This window comes from Pagrus pagrus (assembly GCF_965226575.1).
Source record: "Pagrus pagrus genome assembly, chromosome: 15".
Classification (NCBI taxonomy): domain Eukaryota; kingdom Metazoa; phylum Chordata; class Actinopteri; order Spariformes; family Sparidae; genus Pagrus; species Pagrus pagrus.
This window is the reverse complement of record NC_140199.1, coordinates 3,141,944-3,166,169: the sequence shown is the minus strand read 5'-3', so window position 1 is coordinate 3,166,169 and position 24,226 is coordinate 3,141,944. Positions and strand designations below refer to the sequence as shown.

At 41.7% G+C, this 24,226-nt stretch overlaps 1 protein-coding gene across 3 annotated transcripts in view; it reads left to right on the top strand.

Moving 5' to 3' along the window:
- atrnl1a (attractin-like 1a) overlaps nucleotides 1-24,226 on the top strand; it is a 247,352-nt gene that overhangs the window by 218,388 nt on the left and 4,738 nt on the right. For all 3 annotated transcript variants that reach the window (XM_084375615.1, XM_084375614.1, XM_084375613.1), the window contains one exon: nucleotides 11,824-11,938. In XM_084375615.1, the coding sequence (XP_084231741.1) occupies nucleotides 11,824-11,938 (115 nt within the window). The remainder of the gene's footprint in view (nucleotides 1-11,823; nucleotides 11,939-24,226) is intronic.

The window sequence follows — 24,226 nt, the reverse complement described above, 5'->3', positions numbered from 1 at the left end:
TCTGTCTGTACCCACTCATGTATTCACCTAAAGACACACAGGCCAGTGTGATATACTGGGGCACTATCTGGAATCCAGTTGCACTGAATATATTGGGACCTAGTTCGTTTTCTGGGTCGAGTCTGGTCTGGTCTACTTGCGTTAACTCAAAATGACGTCTGATCAGCAGCGCTGTGGTGTCAGCCTGCATCTGTGAATGTGGCAAAGCTGCAAAAACATCATAAACTCTGTTCTGGATTCATCTCTAAATGCATACTTACATTCTGAAGCACACTTGTGTAGGGCTGCTGAAACATGTTCCTACCTAAACTGAAACACACACACTCACATACATCAACACACACTCTGTCTCGCTCCCTGATCAGCGCCATTTCCTCTCAATCCAGCGGGCTCCCCGGGGGAGGCCAGCGACAGATACAGACAGAGGAGGAAAATGGAAAAAAAAGGGGTTTTGGATAGAGAGGACTGGACACGACAATTTTCTGCCCCGCGGGGGTGGACATGCATGGCCGGTCTAATCGGCTAAGGAGGGCACGACAGGGGGGCACTCTCCACACCTCAGGGGTCAGAGGGAGACTCGGCGGGTCGTGTGTGTGTGTTTTCCCGTGTGTGCCGGTCTTAGATGTGTTCGTCAGGGAGGCCAGTCGGGGTTACGGCGCGTTCAAAGCCCCTCGATCCACCATTGAGCCCTTTGTGTCAGTTTAAAGCCACTTAAAATGCCACCAGGGAGGATGAGGAAGAGTGGGAGGGAGCAAGACAGAGGGAAAAAGTGATAAGTCCTGACTTTAAGTAACCTTCCGGTGTTTTTTGTGTTTCCCCGGGAATCAATTTCTTCACTTTTGCTGTCAAACCTTAATTTTTCAGGGTCAAGTGTATAATCAAGCCTGCCAATAATGTGCGACTGAATGCCAAAAAAATCATTATTTTCAAGATTTTGGCCAAGATGAATAAAATATGCACACGATTTGCTGCTTGTGTTTTGTGGCGCAGTAAATCAAATCCTCTGCACGCGTTGTGACATCTACATTAATTCATTAAAAATCCTTTTGGCCATTAAATGTTGCTGTTATACACGATGATGGTGATAATAGTGGAAAAACTTGATTTTCATATAATATTTTTTTATGCCATATCCACTTAAAACTTTTGCGTTTCTGTCGTCACAGCCAATAAGAAGTGATCATATCTTAATTTAATCTTTAGTTACAGGTGCTTTTATTAAACCCAAGCAGATTCAATTAGGGATTCGGGGAAAAGGATTTGGATATATATTCGATACAAGTTTCAGATTCAGTAAATCAAACCCCGACCTACCTACAGCACCAGCGCCTCTTCACACAGTTATTTGCTCCGAACAGAGAAGTATTAATAGTGTAACATCCTGATAATCAGCGTAACAAAGACCCTGCTGTGTTCTGAGATCATGCCTGCAGCTTTTGTTGATATGAACAAAGATAAGACGAGCATCGTTTCGAGAGATGTACTTGATATCCGAGCTGGTGCTTTTATTTTTCTCCAGTTGTTAAGAAGCTGATAAAGCCTTGTTTGACTCTTAGCTTTCCCATCCTAGTAAGTGATGTCTAAAACTCAGTTAAATTTGGTGAATATTTAGTCGAGGTAGTTCAGGTCTGATCTACGTGATACTTGAAATAATGTCTATAAATCTAGAAGTCATAAAAGTTTAATACAGTCAGTGTTTGTCCGGCAATGTTTTAATAATGTCACTTGGACAGACTGAGAGTGTGTGTTCCTGACAGACAAAAAGAGGTGGAGGAAGCGAGACGGATAGACTTGGAGAGACAGACGGAGCGACAGCGAGAGACGGCCATTAGGAGGAAGAGATAGAGTGAGAGTGATGGAAGTAATGGGCAAGACGGAGCGGCCCGACAGCGAAGATTGTGAAGGACAACAAGAGCAAAAGTGGAGCTGAGGAGGCGATGTGGAGCAGAGGAAAGGAGAGGAGTTTAGGCACTGTCGCGCTGTCGTTAAAGTTTGTTTTCTGTGCTTTTATCCTCTTTGACCTCCAGCCACTTTGTTTAATGATCCTGTGAGATAATTGGTGTTACAGTTGTGATTGTTACCTCCCTGTGAGTCTCAGCGTCAGCTCTCAGGTCACAAGTTCAGCGTTCAAACAAACCTGAGGAAATGTTTTGTTTCCAGTCATGTTTGACGTGACTTTTAGATGCTGCAGCTGGGTCGTGTTTCACTAAACCGTACAGATTAACTCCACTTCACTGACACAAGCACGTCACCCTCATGGATCCTAAACACAGACTGCTCTCTCTGCCATTAATGGATCTGACAGAGGAGATGAAATTGTGGATGCCTGATGAAACTTATATGCAACTCTGTTCCTACAGCGGCCTCCCAGGTGAAAGTCCTGTGTTTGTTTGACCCACACATCCACCCGGTCCTGCTACTTTAACCACATCTGACTTCCTCCCTTGCTGCTGTAGTAATAACTAGAGCCACTAGATGTCGCTGCCATTTGCACAGTCAACCCATATGGCTGTCTTTCTGACGAGGATGGGCTGGTTTTAAAACTAATCTACTAAATCCTTGATTTAAAATGTTTGGAGAGTGAAACATACCCGTGACAAATGTGTTGTTTTGTCCACCCATCAATCCAAATCCCCAAATGTTGTATTTACGACATAAAACAAAAAAAGCTGCATATTTTCGCATTTTGAGAAATAAGGACCTTTAAAAATGACTTAAATGATTAATTGAATATCAAAAGTGATTATTTTCTGTCGTTGGATAATGAATTAACCAACTGATTGTCTCAACCAGACAATACAAACAAATATCACCCGGATGGCGACGCCACACTGACCTAAACATTCCTTCTTCTTCTTTGGTCTTTGCATCATGCATTCAACACTAACACATAAAACATATTCAACAAAGTCCATCCAGAACTTACTTTTTAATCAGATGGAAGACCTTTCCACCTTCAGATGAAAGCATAGAGGTGATGTCACCAGCAAAGTTAGCTTAAGCATTAGTGTTACTTATCATCTTTGAAAGTATTGAGCCTGTTGAGAGACGTAATGTTCACTTATTCCTCCTATAGATTTGAGCTTTGTCCCTCTCCACATGGGGACTCCATTATGAAGATGGAGGATAAACCATCTACATTACCCCTTGTTCGTATTTTCCACTAATGCCTCTGTAGTTCTCAACCTAGAAGTGGATGAAACAAGGTGCATAAAAACAAGCTGGAGAACATTTAAGTACCCTAATGCTATCAAGTACTGACATACTTGTTCCTCCTCACTGTGCTGAAGTCTGTTTTTGTCTGAGCACCATCTCCCGTGGCTGCATCTCATCAAGCATTAACCTGCTATTTTAACCTCAACTCCAAACTTTTCAGACCCATCACAGAGCCAGCAGGTCACCCGGAAAGTACAGATCTATAAAGACGGTTATTGAAAGGTGATAATGGTGAAAATGCTGGGAGGGGGTTTGAAGGGAGAGGATGGCGGAGGAGCTTCAGCTGAACAGTAAGATAGGTTGATTATTATAGAAATTCTTAACAACTGTATGAGTAAGTGATTTTATTAGGACATAGATTAAAAAACGGATGTTTGAATTACCTATACTGACTCATAAAATCCCAGGATCGATCTTTTATACGATCTTAAATTAACATCCGGCAAGTGCCAAATACAGTTAGAGCTTTAGTTTTAGAAGTCAATATCTGAATTGTCTGCCACACTGATGGGCAAATGTTTTAGTCAGATAGTTATGTAGTTTGGTGTTATTTACGGACACTCGTCTGTCCTCTGCTGTCTGTCTGTGTCTGAGGAACACAGGGACAAGAACTTGGCTCATTCAGATGCACCTCATAAACTCTTAAGTCTACCTGAAACCCACAAAGGTTGTTTAAAACAGGAAGGTCTCTCTTCTTCCTATTTTCCTTTGTTGAAATACATAGACCTACATCCTTTATTATTACTATCTTGTTTTTTAATCACAGCATTTTTAATGTAATCATAACGATATTATTGATATTTTAGATTAGTATTTTTAATAATGCATCAGGTTCGAGGGGTCCTTGTCAATCGCCACAATAAATGTTGACAAAGTATGTTTCTGCAAAACCACAGATCAGATCAAACTTTGTCTCCTCATGATGCTATTTTACCCTTTCTATAGGTTAAATTGTCAGATTTTTTCCTTGCTCCCAATGCTCATGCTCTAGTTAGGAAAACATCATGTTTTGGGTTTAAATACCTGTTTTTGTCACCACATAAACGACAGAAAGGTCTCCTTAACAATATCCAGTAGTTTCACACTTGCACCAGCTGAAACACACACTTGAAACTGTGGTCACTGGCTCGGCAGCCTTGACACCTGCAACTCCACCACCATCCCCTCCACCTGCCGACATGACAGTCATGTGATGAGCATGTAATGTGGACATGATGTGATATAAACATCATCTGTGGTTTGCACACAGATTAACTTCCAACATTTTATCCTGGAGACTGGTCCGTCCTCGTTCAACATATACAGCATTAGTTCTTTCAGAATCTCTTTCATATCAAAGCAAAACTGCTATTGTAGCTGAAAAAACCCAAATGAATTGATCGAAATGGAAAATCAGCTTCTACATCCAGTGTTCCTTTGTTTACATTAATTCACAAAATGCCTAGTGACGCATTATAAACTTACAAATCCTAAAACTTTGTGTTTTTGTCATCAGTGAGTGCCAAGCTCTTTAAATGAAGTGAATATTACACCAATCTAAAACTGTCACACTAAATTGTTCCTCATTTGTTTTCCTTTTCTATAGTTTAACTGCTCTGAAATCTTGTAGAGTTTACTTTAAATCATCATATGTACAATGTGTCTGCTATGATTTCACCCTGATGTACAGAACAGAACTCAATGAAAGCTGCTGGAGAACACGGCTTCAGAACAGAAGAGGAGGATAAGAGCAGCTGTGTCACAGGAAGATAAAGTTTTGGCTCAATTTTCTGTGGCCTCAGACAATTTATCTATCATGCTGCTGTGGTGCTAACCCCCACCTATAACTACTGCTCAATTGTCCACTTTGTTCGTCCCGGGGGACAAAAATGGGACGACTATTGCAACAACTGTTTGTTTGAAGCGAGTACAAGAGGAAAAAAGGCGAGGAGATGTGGAAGAAAAAAGTGGAGAGAAGGGGGAAGGAAGCTGTGAGGAGAGGAGATGAAAGGAGGATAGAGGTGAGACTGACACTTTGTTGAATGACCTCGCTTCTCTCGGAAAGAAATGTTTTCTCTGTTTGTTATTTTTGATAAATGAAAAGAGAGAGAAGTAATGGACTCGAAAGACGGTGCAGCGTGAACTGACCTTGTCTTGAGTTTCCTTTCTATGGTTATTTTCCTGTAAAAAGAAATCAAAGACTTTTTATTTGATAAAAGGCAACTTTTCTAGCCAGTTAGTCACATGACGTGACAGGAAGTTGTGCTATTGTTCTGTATGACAATGCCACGTTGAGGCAAACGCTGACCACGAGCAGAAAGAAACAACACAAGGATAGATTCAGAAATCATAGAAATCATGTGTGGCACTGCAAACCTTACACCGCTAGATACAGCAGAAAGAAGAAACAAAGGCGTGTCTTTAAGGAGTGAAGAAGCACATGCTTCTGGGATTTTATCCACCAGTAAAAACACATATAGACTTTGGACATATGTGTACACGCGCTATATGAACATTGGCAAAGTGATCAACCAAAAGCTTTAGCACAGAAGGCGGAGGGAGGCTGGTGGTGGTGAGAGCCGTGGCAGCATGTGGTGTTGATGTGAGGGTAACAGAGCTGTCGAGTCAGGCGGCTATGTTGAGACTGCCAGCTCGAATCTACATCCAATCTGCATCCTTTGAGGAACTACTGGCAGCTACGAGCGCGGTTTGGCTGACGATCAGCCAGAGAAGTTGAAAACAACAATGGCGGCCCATCAAGAGGTTAGCGTAGATGCTGCTAGCATCAGTTATGTGAGAGCTGGAGAGTATATTTCAGTTAAAGACAGGTTTTCACTTTTGGTCTCTATTAACTGAACCAAGAAGACTTTGATTTACCAACTGACTGGACTGGTGGTAGTGTTCCCCTACTGTTGATCTGATCTGGTTAAAGTTGGCCAGTGGGAGATGGTTTGGCGAGGGACATGAACTATGTCCTAATTAAAACCAAAGTGTAAAACAGAAACACATGAGATTAATGCCATGCATTCTCATACCTTAACAACTGAAGAGGTCGATCGATCACCGTTTCCATCATACGGTCACAGTTTGTTAGGTTAACGTTAAGTAAATTACTTTACCTGATGTATATGACCTTACTTTACTACGTTAAAAACTCACCATTGACTTCCTGTTTACACTAACGTCCAATCCCATCCCATCCATCACTTTTTCTCTTTATACCATTTCTCCTCGCTTCCTCCTTTGAAGCTGTAATAATCCCTGCAGCCACTAGAGGTCGCTGCCCAATAACAAGAGTAAAAATGGATTGTAATACCCTGATTACATTTTCAACCATAGAGTCCTCATCAGACTGTGATTTACCTTGTATATTGTTAATAATAGATTTATCATTTCTATAGAAACAAACAAAATGATCTGGAAGGAAGAACCAGAACCCTTGAGTCATCATAGTCTGCTCGGCTAAATGGACTGAGGATGGCACCAAACCACCAAAAAAACCTTCCTGGTTAAAACATCAATCTTTCCTGGATTTCTTCCAATAATTCTTTATAGAGCGAAGAACTGAAATTGCTCAGTATTGCCAAGTAGCCAATTTCAACATTGCACACAGTCAGCGAAAACTGTTGTCTGGGCTTAAGTGGCACTTGATATTTAAAATATAAATAAAAAGAGAGAGAGAGAGAGACCCGGTTCACTCGCTCTCTCGCTCTCTCTGATGTCTTCAGCTCTACTTAGCGGCCGTCAGCAGAGAAAGCTTTTATACTGGACCGACAGCTCAGCAGGATTTTACTATTGACTTAAGTGCCCACCTGGACTCCACCCACCTGACTCTCCTTTCTGACCTCGCTGACCTCTATACCAACCCCTCCCTCTTCTCCTCTGGTCATTTCTACCTCTCTCTCTCCTAATAGTCACTGCTGCTCTCTCTCCCCCCCCCTCTCTCTCTCTCTTTCTCTCTCACTTACTGTGATTAGGTTGGGACAGGAGCCAGAGAAAGCTCTTACAGTCGTCACATCACACTGGCTGTGCTTCATCATTTACACACACACACACACACACACACACACACACACACACACACACACACACACACACACACACACACACACACACACACACCACACACACACCCCTCCACTGTTAGATTTGTCATTTTCCTAAGCAGCCTGTTATTAACCATTGAAATCAAATGGTCCAGTGTGTGAAGTGTCACAGGGTCAACCGGCTAATGGAGGCATACACACACACACATACACATCAGTTTCACATCACTTCAACCACTGTGTGTGTGTGTGTGTGTGTGTGTGTGTGTGTGTGTGTGTGTGTGTGTGTGTGTAAAGTGTATTGACTAGAAGAAGTAGTGCGTTACTGTATTAAAGTAAAAAAAGTTGTGTAGAAGTTTTGACCTGTAATTCTGACGGTGGCCACTTCACAACATCTCTGCAGAGATCAGCACCAATAAGAGTAAATGAACGCCGAGATGATGTAATCAATATTAAGATCGTTCAATCAGTCTTTGTAAATATGTTATGCTGTTGGACATAAATTACACGTGTTAGTTGGACTTTAGGAAACACAAAACGTCAGTTCAGTTAGTCATGACTGTCATGGTTGTTGCTTAGTGCCTTAATATTTCATTGTTTTTAAGGGTTACACGTAATGATTACTTTCATTGTCGCTTATTTTTGTAATTGATTGATTAGGGTTAGGGTTGCAGTGATAAAATGAAGTGCAGTTACTTAAGTATTTTAGTCTTCTGCCCCTTTATACGTCGATTTCAGTAGATTTTGGTGGCAAATCTTGTACTTATTACTCACTTCATTATTTGATAACTAGCAGACTGCATGAGAGACGGAGTAGCACATTTTTTAAATAAATAATTTTATCAGCAATCAGGTTAAAGACATATATAAATGAAAAGTAACACTGATTCTGATTATCAGAAAAACCCTGTAATTTTCAACCCATAGTATGCAGTGTATAAACCCCTGAAATTCAAAAATGTAATGTTTTCAGAAGACCTTTCACCTTTAATTAAAGAGGAAAAATATATGTTTTAACAAAATTCACAGACATGCCTTTTTTTAAACTTTCTATACAGCTAATTCTTTTGATATTTAAGTAGTAGCTGCTGCTAATAGCAGACATTTTAAAGACATGTACTAATTCACTTGACTCACTGTTCTGCAGGTATCTTTAATGTTTACTTAAGCGTGACTTTTAATGACCCGGTAATTTACTGGATGAAGTCGTGCCTCGTACACATGAACGAATTTAAACATGATCGTGACTGTGTGTGTGTTTCATGTGGTTTGTGAGCGACTTAGATCAAAGGAACTGGTGGATTGTAACCACAGACACGCACACAGACACACACATAGACACACACACACACACACACACACTCAAACAAACAAACTAAAGTCAGTTGCTGTTGCTTGGGAACCATGCTGACAGTTGCCACCGTGAAGTTAGTAAATAAATAAGTGAACATTAGTTATTTGTGCATGTCACGGTCAAAATGTGTGTGTGTGTGTGTGTGTGTGTGTGAGGAAACATAATTTCTGTGCAAACAAACGCTTGTTTTTCATTTCCCGTCATTTCTCTCTTACTCGTTTTATTCTCCTCATTCTTTAATCAGAACAATGAGTCATTGTTTAGTCTCATATTTTCTCTCAATCAGGAGTAAGAGTGCTTGTTAATGCAAAGTTCTTGTTCCAGAGTTAGGTGTGTGTGTGTGTGTGTGTGTGTGTGTGTGTGTGTGTGTGTGTGTGTGTGTGTGTGTGTGTGTGTGTGTGTGTGTGTGTGTGTGTGTGTATATTGGTGTGTGTTTTTAGTTAGCAGGGAATTCATCATTTCCTGACACAATGAAAACACTAAACAGGGGAGCCTCTAGCCTCTAATTATGCCGTACGCTCCAGCACTTAAACTTATTAGCACCGTAGGGGATGTTTACGTGTGTGTTTGTGCGTGTTTTTGTGTGTGTGTCCTTTTTTTGTGTTTGTTACAAGGTGGTCCAAGTACTGTCAAGTTGAAAACTACTTTGATAGCAGCGTGTTAACGTGTCCTTTAATTACTCTGTATACACGCCTGGTGGGTGGTTGACAAACTGTAATATACTGCGGTTTGATTATTTTATCTGGTATTAAACATCGGACGGTTGAACAGATGATTTCTGAGTATTTACAAGTGAAGGTCAATCTTTCTAATTTAATTATTTGGACGGCCGTTTTTGTTGTTCTGAAACTTTAATCACAAGTATTGAGCACAGATGGTCTTTTTCTCCACAGTTACCCGCTTTATATGTGTGAAGTCTGACAGAGCTGCACATTTTAACCACAATACTTTACTGCAGCAACCAAACAGCTCTGTGGTCACTGTTTAATTGTGTTCAACAGTGTTTGTTTCTCAAAAAAGAAAAGAGAAAAGAAAAACAAGATGACAAAGCTGTGATACTGTTGTTGACACATTTGCATAAAGAAAAGAAAATCAGAAAATATGATATTGTTCCCTTTAAAGCAAACAGAAAGCAGAAAACTCAAACATACACGTTTTTATGTTTTTTCCCAGAATATCTGCTCGTAGCTTTTTTATGGTTGTGTTCGGCATTTTGCAGTTGTTGGTGAAAGATCATTGTCTCGGTTAAATATTGAAAAAGTTTGTGATGACAGAGCGCAAACACTGTCAAGTGCTTGTACTTCGTCCAACCTCCGTCCACTGTGACCACCATCCTATGACTTCGATGTGGTAAGACCAGCCTTTGTCGAAAATGAAATCAGCTTATGTCCTATATTTATTATTTACAGCTGCAAAGGTGGAAGTGAGGAGAAGTAGTTAAAGAGTGAAAAGTTCTTGTGGGGAGGAGGTTGGTGATGGATGGATGGATGGTCGGGTTAAACGAGCACAGGACTGTCATTCAGGCGACCCATGTTCATGTCCGGTGTGAAACCAAAGTCATCGGTGAGTTCTTTGAACTTACCAACGTAGTGAAGTTACTAAACCTAAACCTAACCAAAGGTCCCATATGTGTGTCGCTGGTATGCTGCAACAGTCATGTTGTCTTGAGACGAGAGACTGAAATATTGTATGTGGTTTTGCAAGTTGCTATCAATCGACCTATTCAGTTGTTTTGATATGAGGATGTGTTGGGTAAGACAGTAGCACTTACATCTGTGCAACAAATAAAACATACGTGGCAAAATAACTTACGCACAACAGCACGTAAAAATACTTTAACACACACTAGCAGCACCTGTGTCAGGGCACTCTGTATTCATATCTGGGTAAGCTCTACAACAGGGCTGCTGTTCGTATGACTGGCATTGTGATTTGTCACATCATCAAGACTTTCCTAAAGTCTAAGTGTCAGTCGAAGCTTACAGTTGTCACATGAACTGACAGATTCGCTCGTCGCTCAGAGGAAGAGGACGAATCAAAGGAAACGGAGAAAGGGGATCAGAAACAGGAAAGAAAAAGGAAGAATGGCAATCAGGGAGATAAATAAATACTGTATACAGTGTGTGTGTGTGTGTGTGTGTGTGAGCGTATACATCTCACTCCCCAAAGACCACAATAATGAACAGGGTCTATATGTCTGTGACCTCTGTGGTTCAGAGTGGCAGAGGAGTCAAACCTGATCAATACTATACTATGACTTTCCTCCTCAATGTATATTCAGATGTAAGGATGCACCGTCCGGCCATGACATATCATTTTACAGGCAGTGAGACACACAGGATGCAATAATCAGTCCCAGGGGCACTGATGTTCAATGTTATTTTTAATTAATTTTAAGATTTAGGATCATCACTTCATTGTGCAAATATACGAAGGTTTCACTATAATCACATTCATTCAGTTTGCTCTTTATTTCATAATGACTTTGTGTTATTCCATGCTGTCCTACACAAACCTGTTCTGCAAGAAAGCAAGTTTTATAAAAGTAAAATCCAAACCAATCTGAATTTAAACTACTTCAATAAAAGTTTCCATGAAACAGTCACTTATATAACCATGACACTGAGTTTTTGCTCCTTCCTACTGATGATAACAGACCCACGATGCTGTTTGGCTCACTTGATTGTCGTGTCTTCTTTGGGCGGAATATGATCAGTGATATAAATGAGAGAAGCTGTGATCGTGTACGTATTTAGAGCAGAAGTGATGTCTGCTATCTAAGCATGAGATGGACGGTTTGCTCTCCTACCTGTCTGCATTAGCTGCTCAGCAGGCGGAGCTCCACATGCTGCCAGTCAGCCTGCGCTCCCCCGGCTGGGAGCTTTGATCATGAGGGAGGTGGCAGCAGGGATCTGGTATGGATGGTATTGCATGAGCTTCGTGTGCTTGGATGTCTGTGGACCTATACACACATTAAACACACTGATGTTGCCAACGGTGTCTAAGAGTCTGTTCTGACACTGCCTGAGAGGGTAAATAAACATATATCACCATGCTGTTGACTATAAACGCCTTAAAATGGCTCCTATTCCTTTTATCCTGTTTCAGTGTAATTTGGCTTTATCCTGCGCTGCACATTACACACCCTCTTGTGTCTTTTTTTACTCATTTTCTCTCCATTGTGTACTCAATGCACTTGTTTTCTCTGTCCTCTGTGTGTGTGTGCAGGCGGTGCCGAAGCCCATAGCCATGGAGCCATGTTGGGGAAGCAGAGCAGGTGTTCTGACGGTGCTGCTGTATCTGCCCAGAGTCCCATCTGGAATCCCTCCGCCGGGACAGTCTGGTACGATTCACGAAAACACACACAGACAGACAGACAAGTAAACAACATAAAAAATGTGTAGCTTCTTCTTTTTATCATCTCCTCTTTAAGTTTGATTTGTGTTAATCTGTCCCAGATGAGCAGTCACAGTTATTTCTCTCCTCCTGCCACCCAACTGACAATTTTGAGGAGTGATAATTTTCCAGGGCAGGACAGTCGTGACGGTCGTGACTGAAGTTTCTGTGTACACGCTGTTGCATTTAGCTTTTCCTCTGCAGTGGTTTCGGTTTGCCTGTTTTAATTTGATGCCGGCCTGTCTCTTTATATGCTCGGTGTATATTGTCCAGTAAGGTGCTGCACAATATTTTGCTTTTTACAGGGAAAAAAGCGCTGCCTCAATCATATTTTGTGCTGATAATTTGAAACGGCAGGTCGTGCATAATGACCAGCTGCAGTGGCTGCCTCTATCATCAGCAGACGGTATTTATGTTCAATCGTCAGACACTTAGCAGGCACAGCTAATGCCACTTTTTTTATGATTAAGTGGAACAAACATCAACTCTCCTACTGGCGATTTCTCTGTTTTCTTTTGACTGTCGGCCTTGTTGTAAACCGTCAGCTGTCTCTGAACCATGAAATCCCGTATCGTCGTCATTGTAGGCTCACAAAAACACCGTCCGCACCATGTGGGATCCTTTTACAAGTTGGAACTGTTTTCAGCAGCTCAACGATGTCTAAAAAGACCCAGATGCAGCGAGCGGTGCTTCTCGTGTGCCTGGCGGTGGCTTCCCAACAGCTCTCATGTAAAACAGCTTTGGCAGTTAAAAAGAAAAGCAGAGTAAACACACTAAAATGTGATGACATCCGAGGCATCATCAAAAGTGTCTTGATGTTTCCCCGCGCTGTCATCATTAAAAACTGTCTGCAGCCGCATACCAGAGCAGAGCAGAGATGTTGTTTTATAGCCCGAAGGTTACATGTTCAAGCCCCGCGAGTCATATCTTCAGTCAAGGCAGACAAAAGTCACTGATCAAATGAGAAATTACATTGTTTTCTTCTCTACAAACACACGATGTTCAGTCGAGCAGTGTGCAGGATTATTCTGCATGTCAACAAGTTCAGTGAGTCATAATGTCGATGAGTAAAAAAACATATTTTTCTATGTTTATTCTGCTGTGGAAGAGTTTGTCGTTACTGAGAGATTATTGAGTAAAGAGGTTTTGCTTTGTGAGCGCAGTGAGGATGTTTTTAGTCTAGTAACCAGTTATGGGTTGGTCAGTACGTCAGAAGTTATCTATTGTTCTGGGAATGCCTAGGTTACCTTTCATTGTTTCTATGGGATTTAAATGCCTGTGACGTACAGTAAGACGATAAATACAGAAATCAATACAGTCACTGAAATCTACAACTGTTTTAACCTACAAGTCATCAAATCGGTGCTCATTGGGAGGGTCTGCGTATATAAAACCAGTCAGAGGTTGTCAGGAATATCACAAATGTTGTGCAGTGTGGACAGATGGATGATTGACGGCAGTGAAAAGATGACTTCAACTGTTTCCTGCTTTCCTCCGATAATGTCTTTGTTATTTGAATATCTTTTGGTTTTGAACCAAAGTTGAGCATCTCTTTTTTAGGATTACCAGCGTCTGGTCAGCTGTGTTGCTCTTACACCAAATAAATGCAGAAAGCAGAAGAACAACGCGGGGAAGCTGGAACATGTTTTGCAGATCAGCAATTCACAGCATATTGTTTAAATCCAAATGTTTTTATATTATGATAGAGGACTGTTCTTACTGTTAGCATCAGCAGGTTTTTCGCAGTAACATAATGAATTATGCAGAACAACTCTTGACATATGGCACCTTTTAAAGGAGATCTGATGTGGTCGGACCTGCCTGGTTTCCCTCCAACACTTACTGTTGGATCAATTGTTCCCCTGAATGAGACATCCTGACTTTCCAGTCCGAGCTCATGTTGCCGCTATAGACGGACGACACGCGATACCCCCCGTTCGCTCCAGCCGACCACCGCACGGCTGAGAAATCACCGAAAAGACAGCAGCACTTCCTCACAGACCCGACCGAGGGCTGGAGTATTACGCAGCGTCAGCAAGAGGCCAATCTTCTCTCCCTCCAGCTCATCTTCCATCTCAGTCCACCTCTCATTCTGTCCCCTCGGCTCACACGTATACATTTTTTTTCTCCTTTTATATTTTCCTTCTCCCCTGCAGCTGTATGGGAGATTGCTGTCAGTTTGTCTGTTGGCAGTTACGGTCTTTATAAAGTGGACCGTATGGAACTGGAGCAGGTGTGAGAAGCCGCAGTTCCTCCAGGCAGGAAGCAAAAAGCCCTCAACACAACCGGTACCTGAGAGAGGGAAACGAGCAGAGCAGACGGAAAGTAAAGCACTCTCCATGAAAGGGTGTTTGTGAAGGTAGAGAGAGCTTCATGACGAAGCCTTTAAAACGTGGTAACAGTCACTGTAGTCTGATACAGGAGGAGGAGAGAAAAGGGAAAAGTGTCAAGTGTGTGTGAGAGAGAGAAAGTAAAAGCTTTGCTATACCCACAGAAAATTATAATGATTCAAGAAACCCTCAGAGAGGTTAATGGTAGCAAGTGCATTAGGGGCAAACTGGAAGAACAGTCAACAGCTAAAAGTGAAATAAAGTGAATGTACTCCATTTTATCTTCTATCAAAATCCCCCAAAATACATGAGTCTGACTTTAAATGTTGACTGTGGGCAGCCTGTGCTTTTAAAAAAGGTCACAGAGTGGAGATGTGAATGGGGCAAAGATGCTGGGAGGTTATTTTTTACAACTTGGGCCTTACTTTTATATTTTTTATTCCTATTTCCTGTTACAGCCTCAATCAGTACACAAACAGCAATCTGTCTTTCAAAAAAGACTTTATGACTCTGTGAAAGCATATTTAAATCTGCTAGATCCAGATTTTCTTCATCAATATCCATGCATTATTCTTATTATGAGAAACATGCCACATCCCCTATTCCTGGATCTGTCCCTTTATCAGGACACGTACCGAGTTAATCGGGTCGGTCCTGGCCTGAGACCCATCCTCCGTCCAAGTTTCCTGAAAATCCAGTGATCCTGCTGACAAACCAACCAACCGACGAACATGGGTGAAAACATGACCTCCTTGGCGATGGTTGAACTCATGATCACTGCATGATGTTCTGCATCCTAAGATTTTAGCAATTAACTATTGTAACAATTCAAAATGTTAAAATAGGGGAAAAACTGAAAGATTCAGTTTGTAAAAAAAAGCTCTTGAAGACCAGACGTACGGTCACGACTAAATGTAGACTTACTCCTATAGTCAACTGCACAGCTTTTGTTTTCTGCACTGTAGCAGACAGACTAAGTTAAAGATTAAAATAAGCAACTGAGCTGCTTTTTACTGCACGGCCTTCATTTATTTATTTATTTCAACTGTAATGCCCATAATGGAGGTCACATCATTGCATTACGTCACATCCATCACACTGATTACACTTGAAGCTGTCTGGTATCAGATTTTTTTTTTTTTGCCGTCAGACATTCTGAAAAGTCTTTTGGCCTTTTTTTATTTGTTCACTTTAATCAATGTCAGATTTTTAATGTGAATAAAACCAATTAGACAGGCAGAGAAATGCATGACGTGAGACCCAAATGAGTCACGAACCCAAAACTGACTCTTACCTGCCAAAGTTTTAAACATGAACTTTACCAGACTGCAGGAGTTTATATTTTTTTTTACTGTATTTCATCCGTTACCGACCGTGTGCTCCCCAGGCAGAACACACTCGTCTACACTCAGTCTCTTTCCCCTTCCCTACTTGACACGACTTGAACTGAGGCTGAAGATCAGGTCAGATTAGGTCACGTAGCAGAACTTTAACAAGTCCAGTTTTGCACCATGACCACCTGAGAGGCCGCCGGCTGCACGACTGCAATTTGAGGTTGACAAAACTCCAGATCAAACCAGTGTGAGGGCACTAAGATTGCAGTGTCCGTGTATCAGAGGGGAAAGTACTGTTATTTCGCTGGTGGGTTTTGTGTTCACCGTCTCACACTATCTGATGTTTTGGACATTAGCTCATCACAGCCACAGCAGAATCATTTAGGGGGAAATTAGGCCGATAAGAGGCTCGTCACTTCTTGTCAGGCTGCTCTCTGGGGGACATCCAGGCTCTCCTGTTGTTTTTCCTCACCAAATCAATGAAATGGCTGTCCTTGTTGTGTTCAAAAGCCTTGAGTCGATGATTGTGTCCTGGCGTCTGTTTGAGGAGTGATCCAAGAGTCGGTCACGATCAGAGAAATCCCACATATAAACATAAACACACATGGTACAACTTCAAAAACACCAAGGAGCAGATAAGAGGCGTTAAAAAAAAAGAATCGCCCACCCATCATCCATCCCGGACTCTCGCTCCTTCTCCTCCCTTCATCCTCCCACCCCTCCACTCCCCAGAGAGACTCTCGGCTGAGGGTCAGACGGCAGCCCCTCCATTGATGTTATCATGTATGAACGTGAAGCCACTGCAGGCTAGCTCCACCCAGCCTCGATGGGAGACACTTCAAGAGGAATCCTCGATGAGCGAGCCTATTTTAGCCTGCCTTCCTCACACGGTCCTCGCTTTCTTCTCTTTGTTTTCTTCTTGTCCTCCTTTGCTCGGCTCCCCTGAGGTGTCACCATTAACTGACCCTTCATATGTAAGAGGCAGAAAAAGAGAAAACACCAATGTTGGTTTCAGAAGAGGAGAAGAAAAAAAAAAGATGACTGCAGCACCAGCCTGAACATTTGTAGTTTCTCTGCTGGCGATCCAAACTCACAATATTCAATCTTTTTTCTTCTTTCTGTGTTATTCTTGAGTTTTGTCTCCACGCCTCGGGCCGAGTGTGGCAAGTGTTTGTTTCGTTGCCCAGTTTGTGCTTCTCTCTCCCATCGACCTGATGTCCTTCAAAGCTGAGATTAGCTCCAGGTGCCGCAAACTCCCAACAGGAAACAGTGATACGTCTATGGAGATTATCAGAACTTGAAGGTATCTTATCACCTGCAACTCTTGAAGGCAAAAAAAAAATCCTATCAGCACTCAACTGGCATCAATTACCTCAATCAAGCCTTCTTTGTTTTCAGTAGCTTTGGTGAGATGTGTCACTAGTGTTGACGTCATAAGAAGCTACAGTATTTCTTCAGAAGAGGAGGCGATAACTGAAACAGTCAACATTTCCTTCACAGGGTGGGGCCGTGTCACCCTTAGGGACAGGATGAGGAGGTGTAGAGATCAGGATGGAGGTCAGAGTAGAACTCCCTATTGTTGAAAGGAACCAGATGCAGTTAGATCCAAATGGGACAGAGAGACCAGGACCAACCCAGAACATGATGGAGGAATTAAACACGCCATCTGGTCTGAAGGAGTTGGAGGACGTGGCTTCAGAATAGCACATCTGGGTTACCTCACCTGGCCTGCTACCACTGTGGCTCGGACCAGGACTCGATCAGAGATGCTTTGGGTTGGTGTACGATTGGTTGTTGGTGTTCAGATCGAACACCAACAATCAAAGTGTCGATATATGATGAGCTGGAAATTAGAGCTGCAACGATTAGTTGAGAAATTGATAAGTAGATCAAAAAGAAAATGACTTGCTATCTATTTTTTTACCATTTTATTGAGCTTTCAATCAAAAATGTCAAACCTTTACTGCTTCCAGCTTCTAAAATGTTCAGGGTTTGTTGCTCATCTTTATTATTTCTGACAGGAAACGAAGAGTCATTGGGTTTTAGACAAATCAGGCAACTGAAAGACGTCACTTTAGAGAGTGTGACAAGTTAGTCGTGACAGTAATTGGCAGATTAATCATAAAGAAAAGAGACACCACACAATCAAGACATCAACACAACATCTCATTGTTTGGATGTCCACTTCTTGAATTACATTATCCTGCAGGACAGCACCTTTATGCTGATAAATGCACTTTTGTCACCATTTTGTCTCGAGCTCTGGATTCCTTTCTCTGACTTTGTCCACAGGCTCGTCTGTGTGATGACATTACAAGCTGCAGAAGAAGTACAGATCTCTTAGCACTTGTATGGCTTTTCCTTCACTCTGATCTGAAATGACAGATACAAACTCTACTACTCGAAACCAAACGCATTCTGTGATCAAATAATCATTTTTTCCACAATTCTTGGCCCGATCTCCCGACCAGGAATCCTGAAAATTGCAGAGAATAGAGGCGACCCGCTGCTGTTAGAGTGTCTGACAGCCGTCGTCAGCCAAATCGCAGTGGACGACTCACACATGCTGTCTGTCTTCACAGGCGACTCGCGCAGGAGAGGAACAGCTTGACCACTGAGTGACTGTCTGACTGATTCATAGTCGCAGTGGCCTGACATGATGGACAAAGCAGGAGAAAGAGAGTGACAGTCAGGACCAGAGACAGAGAGGAAGGAAGGGATGGAAAAAAAAAACAACGGTGAAAGAGATTGTATTTTTGGCTCCAGTCACCGCTCGTCCATGGCCGCTAGTTCACTTTATCTTTGTGCTGTCAGTTTTACTTCTTAATGCTGTGCCTCCCACAGCTGCAGTTGTTTCATTCTTTATTGTCTGATATAAAACGAGACTCAATCAGCGGTTAATGGATTTACCAGGCTGCACATATTCTTTGGTGCAGTGGAGTTTCTGAGGATGGCGAGAAAGAGAGAAAGAGACTGTGGGCTACATTTCCTTCTCAGCCTCTCTCTCTCTCTCTCTCGAGCTTAGATAGTGGGTCAATAGAGACAGAGGCGCAGCAGTAATTCACAGCCGCCTTTTCCTGCGCTAATCTGCCTATTCAGCACCGGAGATAGAGTCGGGAATATCTGAGAGAGAGTGAGAGAAAGAAAGAAAGAGGTAAAAAAAAAATACAGGTGCTGTGAGATGTTGAACGTCTTTGTGAGTAAAAATAGAAAGAGCAGCGTGAGAGAAACAAGGTATTAAAAGGCTGAGAGGTTTGATAAGAAAAGACTGGTGTGAATTAAAAAAATACTTGTGAGTGAAAACATGTAGATGGTTGGAGATGTGTCAGGAGTGAGAAGGAGATAAGGGATTGAAAGAGTTGTTAAATAAGTGCAGTGGGTGGTGAGAGTCCGCGGCGTCGCCCCCCTTCAACCCACAAAACCAGATTTGCATATTGCTGCAGCGACACTGAGATGATAAGCCCTACTGTGGTTCTGCTTTGATAAATCCACTCCTGGTTTCCTCTAAACCAACTGAGAAGCAGAAATGAAACATAATCCCCCCCACTGCATCGCTCCCTTTCCCTTTACTTCCTCGCTACTCTCCTCTATTTTTAAGTCTTTCAGTTTCTTTATGTTGTGACTATATGATTAAATTGTTGCACATGTTTGTGGCAAATGTATTAACATTTAAAGCTGCTCCGAGTTTCATCTTTTGTGGATTCTGGTGGTCCGTGTGGGCGAAACAGTGCCGTACCATCAGACTACAGAGTGGCTTCTTTCCTCAGGCTTTATCCTCAGCACTTCACCATAAAAACTGTTAATACTAATAGTAGTAAATACATTTAATGAATCATCCAACCTGGACAAATCTGACCAGGTGACAGGCATTAAGAAAAACAACTATTCAGAAATAGTCCAATAGTATATATTGACTCAATTGTTTATGTAGGCCATATAGAGAGATGACTAATAAATTGTTTCATAGCCAGTTAAAAGTCAATTGTAGTACGATTCAGTAAATTAAAGTCTGAATCCATCAATATTTCCACCTGGAAAGAGGCTGCAATGATTATCTTCTTTATTTAATCTGCCAATAATTGTCACGAATCATCGTTTAGTCAAAAACATTCTGAATAACTCATCATAGTTTCCCAGAGAGACGTCTTCAAATTGCCCAACCAAAAGTTCAAAACCAAAATACTTTTCATTTACTATCAAGTCCTTCAAATTAAGAAACTTTCATATCTTGAAAAATGTCTAAAATGATTATGTGATTATCAAATTAATCATAGTTTACATCATGGCATTAACTGACACTTCTGACCTCAGACTGTATTTGCTTGATTGTCTCATCTCCACTGTGTGGATGATGATAGACAGGCTTGATGGGCCTCCATCTGATCTTAAATAAGGCAGAAGATACCAAAATGTTAAGGTATATGTATGAATTGCTCAATGTTGGGTCAGAACAGACCAGAATATGAGCTGGTAACAGTGTTTACCCCTTAAGAGTCTGAAAAGCAGAACAGATTAAGATTTCCATCCACCTTTTTTTCCAGCCAGGAGCACCATCACACATCTGAGATTCTCCATGAATACGAGCCGGTACACTGTCGAGTTTATGATAAGAAACTTAAGAATTATCATCCAGTATTTGGCAAAATAGATTTTTTTATGTTCCAGATTTGCACCCACCTGTTTTTTAAACACAAATGAGTGTTAGATGTATGAAATTCTTCATATTTAGACTTAACAGCCCAAACTATGAGCCAACTTTGGTAACACAAACATGTGGAGGGTAAACAAAGCACCACAATGTCTCTGCTGTCATCCGACATGAACGTCTTCCTCTCCTCCCACCATCCGAGGAAGTGAATACTGTGTCTCTCAATCTTAATTTCTCTCTCTTCTGATCCGTTTTTTGAATCAACTTTGTTTCTCTCGGTCTTTGTTGCCTACTCATTCCCTCCACAGCCCTCCCTCCTCTCTCTCTCGGTCCTGACAAAGCATCTTGAGCCTATTGCTGTATCATTCTCACTTTGGCCGTCTTCCTAAAGGGAGGGGGAAAGAAAAATGTATTATCCCCGGACAGGAAATTGATTCTGGTCATTTGCATGAAAAACATAAAAGACATCACTAGGGGGAAAGAATCTGAGGCGACACTTTAATAAAACACTCGGGTTAATTAATTAAACCTCTGTTGGCTTGTTTTGCTCTGTTTTAGTGTATCTGCCCAGGGAACAAAGACAGTATTCAGCATTATGTTTCAAAAAAGGTTGTTAAGGATTTGGTCATATTTATTTAAGACTGGTGTCTGAGTACAGTACAGTACTCCACCTTTTGTACCGATGATTCTGATGACAAGTTATTTGTGCGACCCACAAGCGTGAGATTTAAAAAAGCAGCTTGCAACAGCATCGAATTCAAAGAAGAAGAACAGCAGCCAAAAATGTCTGAAAACTGAGGTCAGAGAGCTTCTTCATCGCCGAGCAGAAGACAAGATCAACCACCAAATACTGTTACAGGAACGGCCGCTGACTGTTTAGAAAACCCTGTATGACATTTTTGGACGCAAGGGCTTTTGCTGCTTCACAGTTTTGCATGCTACACCTACAGACAACCACACAAAAACCTACTGGCTGCACCTGCTTGGACGAACGTCACTCGTGGCCTGTCTAATCTGGGCTTTCAAACCTGACCTGATCATGGCGACTCGTGTGGAAGCTCTCTTATATTACAGAAAAAAATAAAGAGTTCACTGAAATGTAAAAGACATTTATGGCGAGAAATGAGCCGTGCAGCAGCAGAATCTGTCTTCATTTCAACTTGACAACAGTTTTTATAGTTTGTTTCCAGAAGGTGCGAGTCGCACTAGACGCTCCTGATTTGCGTAAAGATGCCTGGACTCTCAACTTGCAACACTACGCTACCAGAATGCATTGCATGCACGACTGCTTTCATAATGATGAATGGAAAGCGTAGAAACGACGGATCCTGTGGACACGTAGCATTAGTTAATACATCACATTAGACTCCAACGCTTTTAGGAGGAGATTATTTCTTGGCATACCTCAAAAGTCTTATAGAAGTAGTCTGTTTCCTACACTGTTAACATATGCTTATTTGGGTTTACTGGCTAGTTAACCAGATTAAAAGTTATTAAGATGGTTGTGGAGTCGTCTGAAATATCTTCCTTCTGCCTCTAGTCTTTGTTTTTAGCTCGGCTGAAGACATCCTGGATGTCTTCCCTGGCCTCTCTCTGTCTGTCTGTGACCACTGGCCTGTAAGCGTTGCTGTAGCACCGGTGTCCTTTTCTTCCTCGCTCTGCGTCGACCTCCACACAGCCTCCTGTCTCCTGTCCCACTGTCTCCCTCTGGGTTTCTGACAGGACAGCTGCTTGACAGGAATCGGAGGGCAGCGCTCAGAAACTCGGCTCTATTGACCCGTAATGGATCTCTGATACTTGTATCGTCTCCGTGTTTGAAACCATCCACCCCGCTGAGATGGACTCCCCTCCTTCAATCTGTCTGCTTGTTGACTTTTAGTCTAATACTCAGTGGTATTTACACTCAGTAAAATCATGTGTTTATTGCGAGGACAGGAGGGTCTGATCATACCGAGCTGCTGCCTCCACCTTTCTAGTTTTATTAGCCTCTTGCTCTTTGTCCTAGAGTCTAGTTTCAAAATGAAAACAAAACAGAAAACTGTCATTAAAAAAGGAAAAAGGTGCCATCGAAATGATTGAGGGACCTGTTTTTAGTATAATAATCTATTCAGATCAAGGTTTTACTGACAAATTGGATCAGAGACAACTAAAAAACAGGAAAGAAAAGTCGAGGCAAGGTCAGGACCCCGATGAGGACCAAGTGTACAGGAACTGTGCTGCTGCCTTGTTTTTTTAATGATGAAGCCGAAAAAATCCCACATTTTAAAATGTGACCTTTTGGAGATATCTTCCTGCCTTTTTGTTGTCCTCTTTGATCAGATCTTATTCCAGAGATATGAACCCCAGGTAATTTGGAGATATTTTTTCCTCCTGCAATCTTCAAACAAGCATAAAGAAAAGACTTTATTGCGCACTGCAATGTGCTGTTAATGAAAGGCATCCTAGTTAGTCAGGATCAAACCTGAATCTTACATGCGAGCATCAAAGCAGTCGTAGTTGTGCGTCATGTTTTCTGGTCTTTTAAAACGTGGAACGAGTGCCTCGCAGATGCGTAAATATTTGAATATCAATGTGCTACTGTTTGTTTGACTTTTGTTTGATTCTTTCTTTGCTTTGCCTCACGGAACAGACGCTGCCGTGGTATTTTTCTGTTTGCTATTATACTGGATCCTTAGCATGCTACCATCCCTGGTGCCCTCATTGAGGGCGAGCACAAACTCAGAAGTCGAGCTTTGATGTTCAGAAGCAGAGGAGGGCCTGGCTGCGAGGTTTGTCACCGGGTTAGCGAGAGGGGCTCCTCCCGTCACAGATGTTTTCCAGCTGCAGCTCCACTTTTCCACATCAGACCTGTGCCGATATTTGTTCCAGGGGAATTTAGTCTCTTGCTAATGACCCCATTAGTCTATCAGGATTGAAGGGGGGGTGAGGGGCGGGTTAATGATGCGTCAACTCACCTGACAAAACAATCACATTAACGCGCCTGGTCGCCACGGCGGCAAATGAGCACTTGCACTCACCTGCAGCATAATTTGATTACTTTTGACCAATTTAATTTTGCAAATGGAGATGTGTGCGTTCACCCGGAAAAATCAACACAATTATGACGGCAATTTGTCAAAGGTGAAAGTTATTTTGACGGAAAGAATATTTCGGATGTCACATTAGAAATGAATTAGGATCTTTGTGTACTTGAAGTTTTCCAGTCTTTGTCTTCTGTCTTTCATTAGAACTGGCTGTTATTATATCAGAGCTGGTGTTAAATATCTCGATCAGACACTTCTTACTTTGAGGCCTTGTGGAGGGGACTTCAGCGATGGGAGATAACTGATGGCATTCGTGTTGCATTTTTTCTTGGCCTCAAGTTTTCCCCAGAAAAGGAGTCAGGTTACAGACAGCTGTCTGTCTGATCAGAGCAGATGAAGTTAGATAATGTCTGAAATGTCGTTTCCTTCCCTGATCTACCCTCGTCTATTCCGTTTTGTCGTCTGTCGGTCATTTTTTAAACTTTTCCATTTCTTGTCTTTTCTGACTGAAGGAGAATAATCACAAGCTCTGCCCATTGTCTGTGCAAATATCAAACATAGTGTGAATTTTGTAATGGAAGTAATCAGATATTTCCCCCTGACTACTTAAAAAGTAAGTTACATACATATAAATAACATACATGCAAAACATCACAAATATTGTGAACAAGGTATGGATTAATGTATATTAAGAAAGAAAAATGACACAATAAAACAAAAAGATCTACCAATTCATTAAATAAAGGATCAATCAAATATTTTTTTTGGTCCTGGGGATTAAACAAATTTAGTTTCTAGATTTAATGAGAAAAAAACTGATTACGTACATTATTTGTTTCTACGATGACGACACGAGAGTTTTACCAATTATAGGACTGCAATAGACAGTTTCATTCAGTC